Source organism: Amblyomma americanum, chromosome 6 (genome assembly GCF_052857255.1).
Source record: "Amblyomma americanum isolate KBUSLIRL-KWMA chromosome 6, ASM5285725v1, whole genome shotgun sequence".
NCBI lineage: Eukaryota > Metazoa > Arthropoda > Arachnida > Ixodida > Ixodidae > Amblyomma > Amblyomma americanum.
The window spans coordinates 39,010,148-39,023,207 of record NC_135502.1 but is presented as its reverse complement, the minus strand read 5'-3'; the positions used below and the strand labels follow the sequence as shown (position 1 = coordinate 39,023,207).

The following is a 13,060-nucleotide window of genomic DNA, read 5'->3' as shown; positions in this document are numbered from 1 at the left end:
TCGGTGTCAACTTCCTCTCGTTTCAGGACTATGTTGGCCTGAGTTTGTCCAGAATGTAAGGTGAAAGCATTTCATGCTTCAAATTCGAAATTATGCAGCATAGCGTGGTGCGCTCTGTGTCTCCACCCTAACGTGTTAAACAGCGGGAAATGTAATTTACGCCCGAATTTTACGGTCGGACCTCATCCACGGCCTTCACGAGGTGAGTTGACCGCCATTCCTGCGAGTGACAATGTAATACAACCGACGCGAAATCCAGAGAAAATGGAGCGTCCGTGCATCTGTTTTCTTGTTTTTTTTTTGTTCCTGAAGCAGTCACTGCACAACGGTGGTTATGCGAGCGTGCTAATGAAATACCGCGCGCCTCTACTGCCTCACGCTTCGTATCACTGGAGTGTCCCGTCCGAGTTAGCAGGAAAAAAAAAAAAAAAGAAGAAAACACCCAAGCCCGGCAGGGGAGTGTATTACTTTTTATGACTGCAAAGAAAGAGTGCCTCTTTCTTCTGTCGTTCGTTCTCTGACGTACATAAACTTCGTTGCGACCCTCCGGGGATAGGAAACGAGGTGATGGTGCGTAAACACAGAGCCAGAAGAAATGAAACATTGCAGGACCTTCTCCCTCCCCCCCCTCCACCCTTTTTGCTCTCTCTGCTACAAACTTTATTTCACTTTGTCCCCGATGTCGCGCACATTCTTGCAGTTCCTCGCAGGAACCGCATTGTTCTTAGTTATTTCTGGTTACATTACATGCAGTTTTGTTTTTTCTTCCGCTTCATAACTTCGTGCCGTCGACTTTGCGTCTTTTTTTTTTCTTGTTTTTCTCAAAACATTCTAACAAAACGGGAGTTACAAGTACCCATATACAACGACCAGCGGAAAACAAAAAGAAAAAGAAAAGACAGACGTGACGCGAGGCGAGTAATTACTGACCGCGTTGCTTCACGCTCCAATGCGCCAAAGCGAAGCCGCTTGGGCGGTGAAGGCGGCGTGCTTTAGTGCCTGCGAACGTTGGAATGGCGCGAGCTTTTTGGTTTCTCCCCGTCCTACTATCTCTCGTTCGCGCACTAGGCGAAGCTGTAAGAGCACCCACGGCTAATTACCAGCCGTTAGAACTCGCCACCTATACAATGCGTGGAGCTACCGAATTACGTGCAGCACTATAGCCATAGCGCGGGTGCATCTTCCGCTAACGCAGGCTTCATCCTCCGCCTAGTACATATCCAGTGTAAGTCAGTGAGTCAGGTGATAGAGACTCTACCGGGGGTCTGTGCAAACACAAGGCGCGTGTCGTTTGATAACCACATTCGCGAAAGTGAGCTGCAGTGTGCTCAATCAACGAAGCGATAAGTGGTTTAGGGACGCAATATTTCCATGTTTCCGCCGTTCAAGGGGACAAGTGCGGACTTCCAGCTTGCCCTGTGCTGCACGGAAACGAGTCAAACTGAGTGCGCAGTCGTGTACGTCGTGTCTTGGAAAAGCGGCTCGGCTCAGCGGAGCAAATATCATCGTGGCCCGAGGATGCAAGCGGAGGAAGAGGAAATAACACCTCAAAACAAACACCTCTGTTCACGTGTGCTTCCTGGTCCTTTTTTTTTCTTTTTTTTAAGGCTGTATGTACTATCATATTAGTTAAATTTGCGGGCGTGAGCATTCCGAGTTGGAGAAATGACTAAGGCTTTAGGCACACACGTAGAAGCCGACATCACAAATTGCTGCGCAAAATAATTAACTTATTAACTATGTGCCAGAAAGAGGAATGGAGAGTTTCTCGTGCTGCTGTTATCTCACAGGTGAATTAGCAACAGCAAACGTTTCAGGTCGTCTCAATACAAACTGCTCTTAGTATGGAATGCTTTGCAAGAAAACCGAGGAGGAGGAGGAAAAACTTTATTTATATTTGATATTAAAATGTGTTATTAGCGGTCGCGGGCTGTCTTCTTCATCTTCCGATGAGTTATTGCAGCCCGTCTTAACATTGTTGGGGCCCCTGGTCCAGGGCTCCACTGAGGTATGCCGCCAGGTAGGCTCTCCGCACCAATCCGCGATGGACGGCCGGGTCCTCGCTGGAGAGCATCCCCACCCACTGTTCCGCACTCGGGTTTTTGTTTATTGCAGCTAGATCCTTGTTTTTCTGACACACCCACGTTATGTGCATTAACGTGGGTTTTGCTGCTGTATTGCGTGGGGTAGATTCTACTCAAGGTATTTAGATTGGGGAAAGTCCCCGTTTGCAGCAGCCTCCAGCCTACTGCATCTTGTTGGTGTAGGCTGTTATGTGGTGGCGGATGTTTGAGTCGCGTTCCCCTGTGATAGTTTAGAATGTCTGAGTAGCTCAGGGGTACCGGGTCTGATGCTGGGTTGTCGAGTTCAGTTTGAGTGGAGGCTCGGTTTGTGTGCTCTCGCGCAATCCTATCTGCCTCTACGTTCCCGGCGATCCCGGTGTGTCCTGGTACCCCCATGATTACGCGTTGCAGTTGTTGTTCCTCGGTTTGCGGCATTTTGGCCGATTTAAGGATATGTAGAGCTTTCCGTCCTATTTTGCCATTCATGTAATTTCGGCATGCTGCTTGCGAGTCTGTTAATATTGTTAGAGACCTTCGGATACGGTCTCTAACAATATTAACAGGGCGATGGCAGCCTCTTCGGCTTCCTCGGCCGCACAGTCCTTGAATGATGCGCTGGCTATTTCCCTGTGTGCAGAGTTTATTGCCGTTGCTACCATTCTGTTTCTGATTTCTCGAGAATCTCTCGGGTACGCAGCCGCGTCTGTGTACAGTGTGTTTTCTTTTTCGGCTAGGATTTGTTGAACGTATTTTGCCCTAGCTTCCCTGCGTCCTTTATGCAGGTTTGGATCCATGTTTTTCGGTATCGAGGCTATCCTGAGTGTGTTGCGATATTCGTCAGGTATCCGCTCTGTTCTTCTTGTTTCTTGCAGCGCACCTTCGTAGCCACACCTATTTAGGAGCGCTATCCCAGCTTTGGTTTGTTTTAGCCTTTGTAGCTGCGCCGCAAGTTGGGCTTCTCTCAGCTCTTCAAAGGTGTTATGGAAACCCAGGGCTAGGAGTTTCTCCGTTGAGGTTGCTTGCGGTAGGTGGAGCGCTAACTTATATGCTTTCCTTATTATTGTGTCTGCCTGAAGTATTTCTCCCTTAGTGCAGTTGTAGTATGCGAGGCTGTATGTTATTCTGCTTACTACGAGGCTTCTGACGAGTGTTAAAGTGTCATTTTCCCGCAGGCCGTGCCTCCTTCTGGAGATCATGCGCGCCACTTGCGTCGCCGAGGCTTTGATTAATTTTAGGGTGTGTGTGCATCTTTGGTTCGATTGGATCCACATTCCCAGTATTCTAATGATCGTTTTTTCCCGGAATCGGTTGTCCTTCTAGATAGACGTTTATCCTGAGTTCCTCCTCCTCCGGTACTGTGTGATTTTGTCTGCTTCTCCAGATTCTTAAGAGCTCTGATTTTTCTGTTGAGCAGGCAAGGCCTCTATCTCTGACATAGTTCTCTACGCATGTGGCTGCTTCCTGTAACTTTCCCTCTATCTCACCGAGCGAGCCCTTCGTGACCCACACTGTGATGTCGTCGGCATATATTGCGTGTCGTACGCCTCCTACATAACTGTTTTGCTAAGCCAATCATCGAGATGTTGAAGAGGATTGGGGATATTACTGATCCCTGCGGCGTTCCTTTATTGAGCGTGTGGAAACGCTCGGAGCGAATTTCACCCAGTTCTATTGTTGCTGTGCGGTTTGTTAGAAATGCCTTGACATACCCGTATATTTTCTTGCCGCAATCCAAGTTGCTGAGGCCTGTTAGTATTGTCTTATGGCTGACGTCGAACGCCCCTTTAATGTCTAGCGCCATGATTACGTGCTCTCCTCGTCTCGGGACGTCGGTTAAAACCTAGTCTCTAATTTGGAGTAGTACGTCTTGCGCTGATAACTTGCTTCTAAAGCCAAACATGCTATGTGGGTGTAGCTCGTTGTCTTCCATATGGTCTTGTAGGCGTCTCGTTATTATCCTTTCATATAGTTTGCCAAGGCACGATGTAAGGGGTATCGGTCTGAGATTTTCGACCTTCAACTTTTTCCCTGGTTTTGGGATCATTACTATCTCCGCGTGTTTCCAGTCATCCGGGACAGTCTCATTGTCCCATAGCTTATTTAGGTATTCTGTTAATTCCTCGACATCCCGTCGCTTTGGTTGCGGATGATTGCGTTATTGATTTTGTCTGCTCCCGCAGCCATGTTTCTGGTCGAGCTTCTTATGGCCGCGTAGACTTCCTCCCTTGTTATTGGCCTGTCTAACTCAAGATTTTCTTGTCCTTGGTAATGGCCCGTGTAGGCTGCTGGGTTGTCGTCTCCGAAACGTTTACACTTGACTTGTTTTATGAGCTCCGAGTCCGGTCCCTGGAACTGATGGACCAGTCTATGTATGGCCTTGTTGTTTTCGCTTTTCGTTTTCGTTGGGTCCAGGAGAGCTTTCAGTATGCGCCATGTTTTGGCTGTACGCAGTGTTTCGCTAAGGGAATTGCTGAACTGCTGCCAATTTGCTCTAGCCAACTGTTCCGCGTAGGCCTCCGCTTTCTTTGTTATTTCTGCTATTTTTATTTTGAGTTTCCTATTGCACCTCTGTCTTTTCCACCGTTTGGTTAGGCCTCTGTGTACTTCCCATAATTTGAGGAGCCTGGAGTCTACCTCGGATGTCTGCTCTGTTCTGTCTATTTCTTTGGTGTATTTGCGTTGCTTCTCTTTGAGCATGCTCCCCCATGCCTCAATTGAGTCTATGCTCTCGCGCTGGCTCTCTTTGCATGCCTCTCTGAACGCGTTCCAGTCCGTAATTTCCGTGGTTACAATTCGGCGTTGAAGTTTTGCCGATGTGATTTGCGTGCGAATAATGTAGTGATCGCTCCCTAAATTTTCAAAGAGGTTTTCCCATGTCGCCCGTCCTGTTCTTTTGACGTAGCTTAAGTCTGGGCAGGTGTCCATGCTGACGCTGTTCCCGGTTCTGGTGGGGGTGCTGGGGTCTGTCACTAGCTGACATCCCAATACCTCCGCCGCTTCCTTTATGTGTTTGCCCCTTTTTTTCAGATACCTTGTACCCCCAGCTTGGGTCCTTGGCATTGAAATCTCCCACCACAACTAGTTTGTTTCCTCGCGCTAGTCTGCTAACACCGTGAAAGAGTTCTTGGAATTTTGCAGTTTTCTGCTTCGGGGAGCTGTAGATGTTGACCACGAAGGTGCTGCTACCCTGCCTTTTCTTCTTTGGAATAATTTTAGTAATGACGTGTTCCACGTCCGTGTCGGCTATGCTGTCGTGTGCTATAGCGACTAGGTGTTTGGCAATGAGTGTTGCTGTTTTGTTGCCCTCCGGGTTTACGTAGCATGCAAGTAAACCGAGCTAATATTGTGTTGGTGCGCTGATGACCTGATCAGCGCAAGCCCACATATAACGAAACGCAAGGAGACCACTGAGCAGAGGAAGGTTCTGTGCCTTTTCCGCTGAACTGAAATCACGGAAAGCTAATTGATCCGTCAGTAAATAAATGCTTTCTCTTTCTCCTTTACTAATGGCGATGATGATGATGAAATAACTTTATTTGCACCCGTCAAGGAATTAGAGGGCGATGAAGACTTGAGTCTTGACTACCGTTGTCTTCCTCCCCTTACAGCAGGCTGGGATCCCTTGGGATTCAGTGGTGTCCAGGGTCAGAGGGATGGTTTTTTTTTGTTCTTCTTCTTTCTGGCTGACCATTAAAGCCTCCCAGGACTCTATATTTCTGTCTGGTTCGTTGTGGCTAGGGCACGTCCACACCATGTGGATCATGTCTGCAATTTCATTACACTGTTTACACCTCGGGTCATGGATTGCCGGATGCCATCTGCTTAGTGCTAGTTGGTTGGGCAAAAAACCCCGCCTGTAACTTTCTCCATATGACCTCTTCCTTTCTGCTGATGCCTTTGCATGCTACAGGTACTGTCTGTCTTCCTAATCTGTAATGGCTAAGAATATGTTGGTACGTGTTCAGCTCCTCCTCCGTCTGAAGGGGATCTCTGCTCGACGAGACCGCATTGAGATCCAGGTGTGTGAGTCCTCGGGCCAATGCGTGCGCTGTCTCGTTTCCTCGGAGGCCGTCGTGGGCCGGAGTCCATACAAGGTTAATTAGCTCTGCCGGTGTCGGGCCGGCAGTCAGAATTTGGACTGCTTGGGCGGATACGCTGCCTGCGTTGTAGTTGCGGATAGCAGATTTGGAATCCGTTATAATCACCCTGACATTCTGTTGAGTTAGGGACAGCGCAATGGCTACCTCCTCAGCCGCTGTTGCGTCCCTCTGTCGGATGCTGAAGCACGAGACTCGGTCTCCGCCCTCCCTGGTTGCGGGGGGCTACGAAACCCGTTCTGCCTTCGTATTCCGCCGCGTCGGTGTAAACCACGTCCTGTCTGTTGGCTAGTTTTTTTTTTTTGTAGAGCTTTCGCTCTTTCCCTTCGTCTTCCCTCATGGTGTACCAGATGCATGTTCCTTGGGAGTGGTGGGATTCTGACTTTGTTCCTTATGTCTGCTGGGATATTCTCCGTGTGTTTGAGCTGCGCTCGAGGTTCGAAGTTTACGGGACAATGAGACATGTGACGGGGCAATTCTGCGAAAGCAGTTGGATTTACTCTGGATGATTACTTTGATACTGTTGCTCTAGTGAATGCGCTTACTCTCAACGCGGGCTTCGCTCACGCGACAGAATTTTTGTTGGGGGTGAGGTGGGCAGAGGTGAGTGGAGGGTGGCGGTGCTGCGTGGGCTTCTATTGGGTGGGGGCCTTGTGAAGGGTGCAGGTTGGCGTTGGTGTGGGGTGGGGTAGCGGATCAAGGCTGGCAGTGAGGGTGTGCTGTACCCTAATAAGGGGTGCGGTGAAGAGGTAGCTGGTGTGTTGTGCTTTTGGAGAGGGATGGTTCCTCGCTTGAGCTGGCCAGCTCACTTCAACAGACATCAAATCTCCGGGGGGGGGGGGGCGCAGGTGTTAGACTATCAGTGATTTCCTAGTAAAAACGGAACTTTCATCCACTGAGGTAGGTGCAAGTAGTTTGTTTACTGTTGCTACTCTCCGTGATTCTCCGAGGGGACAAAACAAAAGAGGGAAGGGGGGTGTACCACGTACACTTCAGGCAGGAGCACCCGTTCCACAGTCAACGTGTGTCACGTGATCAAAAATTGCCCATTTTCTAGAGAGCGCTGCGCCCATTACGTGTGAGTCGGTGTGACCCTCGTTACACATGCCCGCCTGCGTAGCATTCTAAGTGTCTGTGGTAACTGTATGAGGTAGTTTTCCTTGCGACATACGACACTGATGCCGTTGACCTTAGAAAGGGTCCCTTATGCAACTATCGCTCTAACATATCTTTTTTTATTTTTTTTTTCTCAGGCTTGAGACCCTGACCGCATCTCTTGATTAGTCTTTTTGGTGCCTTTATATTCATCTAGGGGTTGGACTTTTAGGTGTTATTTTTTATAATTCGGTGGAATTTTGTCAGTGTTTATTTCCGAACGCACTTTTAGTTTTTTTGCGGTGAATGCTATTTTCTGGGAATAAATTACCAGTTTCTTCCGCTGATGAATTGCAGCATTCCTGTTCCGTCCAAAGACACTAAGAGTATGTATTGGCTTTATTGTCAACCCCAGCATTCCATTTAGTTGCAATTAACGCGCAAGTTGTCATTAATTACTGGTGAAGACTCATAACTGTGCACGTAGAAGGAAATGCTATCGCTAGTAAAAAAATGTAGTGGAAGCTTAAGTATGGAGCCATTAGATAAAAACACAAGTAGAAGCCTATTTTTAAAAGGTGAGTAGCCTATTATCGCTTGGTTGTTGCGCTAGGTCAAGCGAGTCGGAAGGACGTGAGATGGTCTGCGTTTTGAAGACAGCAGTGAAACTGCCTCTGAACCGTCGCGGTAGCCAGAACAAAAAACTTTTTTACGACACCTATGCATATTTTCCAGAAACTTTCATGCAGTGGAGAAACCTGCTTAATGTAGCTTAACCAAGTAATTAACTGCCGTTAGGGCGAAATGACAGTGATCGGCGCCACGCTAGCCGACTGTGTCTGGCAACAATGTGGAGCCTTTCATTTGGCAGCAGAGGCGTGTGAAGCAGAGGAGCAATACCTGAAACCGTACAACTGCGATTCATAATTCAACGCTATACCGTCTCACTACATCCATGGATGCAGCACTTCGTTAACTTTATCCTTAGGATCAGTGTAGCTCCGGCTCATTATCCAGCTATCTGCTGCATTCATATCATTTGTACTGACCTTTTTCGGTTAAAACCAGATTTAGAAAATTGAATTCGGTGTCATTTTATTGTTCTTTTTTTTTAACTTGAGCCGAAAGCTCAAACTCCTATAATACATCATAATTGAGCGCGGAAGGGTTTCATGGTGCTTATGTTCGAGAACGATTTCTTTGGGTAAGGCCGCAAGTGTCTTAATATCCAGAGCTGGGGTCATTTTCCTAACCATAGCAGCGCATGATGTGTGCGCGCGCTGTACTTCTGACGTCAAAAATGCCTTCCGAGTTCAAAGTCCCTTCGTGAGGAGGCATTGCCATCTACAAAATGAAGTGATAAAACCGCCAGGAATTCAATATTAAGTCAATTGTGTACTATTTTGTTAAATTTTATCATTGCAGAGCCATCAACACTCAAAGCCATACTGTAATCTTCAGCTGGATCAAGTGATTAAGAAATAAAAGAAAAAAAAACAAGGAACGAAAAAAGAAATAAATAAAGAAAGAAAGAAAGAAAAAAGTATAGGAGAATTATTCAGTGATATATCAGAACTCAAGCTCATTCTGCGGAGATTACCGAAGCTTATATCCGACTGTTTGGGCATGTCATTAAAAAAAATGTAAAACACTACCAGCAGTAATAAGCAATGAGCAGTAAGAAGCAATACTCTCCTTTTCATCATACTGCCTGTCTATAACGATGCAGTTAGGACAGTCTTGACATCGGCTAAGGATCAGATCTCACAAGAAATGACCTTAGCTTAGATTCAAGATGCTTGTGTCAGTGCTAACTAGCCCTGCATCTCTCTTCAGTCACACAAATTTTATTCTATTTTGAGCCGATGACGAGCTAAAAAAAAAGGAGCTTTTGAGAAAGCTTTTTTTGTTTCGTTTTTTTCGGGCGCTCGGGGGTTTCTAGATACAAAAACCCGTGGCAACGACCTCGTGGTTAGTTATTTTAGTGTGAAACGCATTGGCTTGTCCTGCCCTCAGAAATTTCTGTGACGTGCTGAATGGTCAGTAATGAAAGCGACTATAAAATACGCATGTATGGAGGACCTACTTTGGCTTGAAAGACAAAACTGTAGAGATTATGCAAGACGCCAGGGTAATAATTTGTGGCCATTCGCCAAAGTCAAATAAGTTTGATTTAAAGTTACTATGGCTTCTAGTACTTTACGGTTGTCAGAACTGACCTATAGGCGCATTAAGACAACTGGTGGAACGAGAGACAACAGGGGCACGCAAAGCACAATCCTCCTACGCCGCACTGAAGCTTTCCGAGCTGAGCGTTGGAAGACTTTTGCGGTAACTTTTGCCTTTACTGCTTTCGTGGAACCAGACCTTAGGGATTGCGCCCGAGTAAAAGAGTGCACAAGCGTAAAAACACGGATAAACAAACGAGAAAAAAAATAACTCGCATATTATGCACAGCTTGTGGTGAGCAGGTTATTCAGTGTAGTAACGTTCAGTGTCGTCAATAAAACCTCATGGAAACGATGATGTTCACAGAAGCTAGCCAGTCGCCAGTGTGAGCACATCCACTGGTGCTCACACGCTAAACGAATTACGTATTGGTCCAATATTTTGAGCAGGTGGCTCTACGGGATTGTAGATGGCAGGGTTGTAGATGGATGATTATTCAGTGTAGTAATGTTTAGTGTCGTCAATAAAACCTCATGAAAATGATTATGTTAACAGAAGCTAGCCAGTCCCTAGTGTGAGCACATCCACTGGTGCTCACACGCTAAACGAATTGCGTATTCGTCCAATTTTTTTGAGCAGGTGGCTCTACGGGATTGTAGATGGCAGGTTTTATTGTGGAAAGACGTGAAATTTTCTGCGGAGGCTCCTGCTCAGCGTTTTCTCTGAGCTTATTCGAATGTTGTTAGACATGTACGCATAATTTGTCGCGAGTCATGTTCTCTTAAGAAGAACACTTCGAGACGTACAGCACCGAGTTAGGCTTTGAGGATGATTAAAATAACTTTGCTATATTCTTAGCTTTGTTCTGAGTGGCTTCTTAGTACTACGACTCATGTACCTCTTTATAGAGCAGCTTTGCGGTAACTTTTGCTTTGACGGCTTTCGTGGAACCAGACCTTAGGGATTGCACCCGAGTAAAAGAGTGCACATAGTAAACACACGGATACACAAACGAGGAAAAAAATGACTCGCATATTATGCACAGCTTGTGGCGAGCAGGTTATTCAGTGTAGTAATGTTTAGTGTCGTCAATAAAACCTCAAGGAAACGATGATGTTCACAGTAACTGGCCAGTCGCCATGACGTCTCAGTGGCAAAGGTGGGTGTGGAATGCTATGGACAATGCGACGTTAGCGTGCGTCAAAGGAACCAAGCTGATTGAAACACGTGTCCAGTCACTTTATGGAGTGAGATAGTTAAAAAAAAATAGAACCAGAAGTGAAGGTTTTCTTTAGATAAATTGAGAATTGAATGCAAGTAACCAGCTTTATTATGCCCTGTAATGAAAGTTGAAACAAGATGTATGTGCCCATAGGCTTTTCGCTGAAGACCATGAGAAAGTAAGCGAACGAAAAAAAAAAACAGGTACACTAAAACGCGCAGAATAATGAAAAGTGAAGATACGAATGTAAAAAGAATGTTTAAAACGAAGTTTTCAGCGCCACAAATTTTAAACAACTGTGAGCGAAAATAACTTCTCATCAAAAATGCAAAAAAAAGAGAGATTTTACAAGGAAAGCAACTGCGGCGAAGTCGAGCCAGTGTAATGCAGGGAAACTTGATAAAATATTTTCGTAATGTTCATCACTGTTGCATTAAATCGGTATCCGAAGAGCGGGAAAAGAGGCAGGGCTTTTGCAGGAATCGGTGAAGTTCGCTAATGAGCTTCTTTTGTGACCAGTACTGGCAAGAGCACTACCAACATCTAGCTTCTGTGCGAAAACTTGTATTCGTAGTACGGCGAGGTATAAATTCTTATATCTCTTTTCCAAGTAGTACATGCAGCAGCTTTCAGAAAAGCAGCACCTTCCGCTTTTGCTGACGACGCTGAGTAAAAAAGTAGCAGTTTTAGCTTTATATTCCCGAAAAAAAGTGAGGAAAATCATCATCTGGAACCCTAAAAATTGAACTGTATGAATTCATACGGCTTACTGAACTCAGGGAAGCATTATAAAAGAAATCGAGGCACCGAAAATACAGGGCGTTCTTCAGAGCGTCGTACTTCAAGAATAGTTTTTTCCCTAAAACGAAAAGAAAAAAAACAAGGAAAATGAAATGAAGAAAAATGCACGTGAAAATGCTGATAACTTTACCGTATCATGCATTAATACATACTTATGCGGGCTTTAGTTACGCAAAGCTGCAGTGGACAGCGCATCGCATTCCACAATAACGCTGGTCCATAGACAATGCCTTGACACTATTGAATTCCGACCTATTGTCGCTTCATGCCAATTGTAACACCCCTCAGCATTTTCTAAACGTCGAGCAATGACTGCCTTTCAAAGTGCATAACGCACGCCTAACACACAGAAAAATCGAATTTGTATCACTAATCTACCACAGCAAAAATTCTGGCACTACCGTTACGTGAAGGCCTTTTAAAAGTGGGCTCCTATACAGCTCCGTTTTTTTTTTATAACTTCGTAACCGGGCACAAAAGACACCAATGCCATGTCTCCAAAAGAAATTAGCTGATGTCGAGTAGGTAGGTCACTCCAATTTCGCGTGTCATCTCTTTTCGGCGTTACTAAGATATGCGCATGTTTTCTTTATTTATTCATGGGATTACGCGAAAAGAGAGGGAAAAAAAAACTTTTATTTTGTAGAAATTTAACTCACCGCAAGACGTGAGCGAATGTTAATTTCATCACTTCCTCTCTCCTTTTCGGAGGATCGGGTGATTCTTGGTGGGCAACAAAAACAACACCAAAAAAAAGGCTCGGAAGGTACTGAAGATAGAAAGCCCCTTCCAAGACAAGGCCAGCGGTACCAAGCATTCTCGCTTCGTTCCTATCGCAGAACATACCACGCTACAGACACGCGCGGAGAGCACCGATACCACGTGTTATAACATTCCGCGCATTCCCAGAACTGAGTTGGTGGCAAAACTCACCGGCGAGTCCGATGACAAGGCAGAGAACAATCACTGAGAAGGTCCAACACGAGCCCTGCTGAAGACAGCCGCTGCGAGCCATCGCGCGCGAGACACGGCTCCGATGCGCCACGCGTGCGCCGGCGTGTTTTTATCCACGGGTGTTCGACCACAGCGGAGGCGCACTGGCACACAGCGCCCACACCGTGCGAGCCGATGCCCCCTTCGCTTCAGCCCGAGTGCCGCTTCCCGGCCGCGGGCGCTCGCTCTGGGTGCTCTGGGCGCGCCGACGCGCTCCTGCTGCCCCTCGCGGCGAAGGCGAGAACTCCGCTTTCGAAGCTCGACCGGCTCTCTCGAGTTCGGCCCTCTCGGTTCGGCGTCCTCACTAAACAATAATTACTGAGGTGTTTACTGAAGTTTCAGTCTATCGCCTGGCAAGATAACGCACCATGGTTAAGCATGCTGAAGACGCACGCGGTCTATAGGAGACGCTGTAGTGAAAGGATCCGGATTAATGTTGACAACCTACGGTTCATTCCACGAGCACTAACATCACTAAGCAGAATGAAATAGTTTTTTAATTTTTGTCGACAGCTAAAAAAAGATGGTGCTAGTTTTTTGTTCAGAACTGCGACGCAAGAGTGCTTAGATTGATGAAACTCTTAACAGATGCGTCTGGGAACTCGTTTAATGGCACCGTT

At 46.4% G+C, this 13,060-nt stretch overlaps 1 protein-coding gene across 1 annotated transcript in view; it reads right to left on the bottom strand.

The window, feature by feature from the left end:
- The window catches only part of LOC144136644 (uncharacterized), a 98,736-nt gene extending 86,136 nt beyond the window's left edge, over positions 1 to 12,600 (bottom strand). The window contains exon 1 of the mRNA XM_077669154.1: positions 12,381 to 12,600. Coding sequence (XP_077525280.1) covers positions 12,381 to 12,462 — 82 coding nt within the window. The 5' untranslated portion in view covers positions 12,463 to 12,600. The remainder of the gene's footprint in view (positions 1 to 12,380) is intronic.
- Between the last annotated feature and the right edge of the window lie 460 nt (positions 12,601 to 13,060).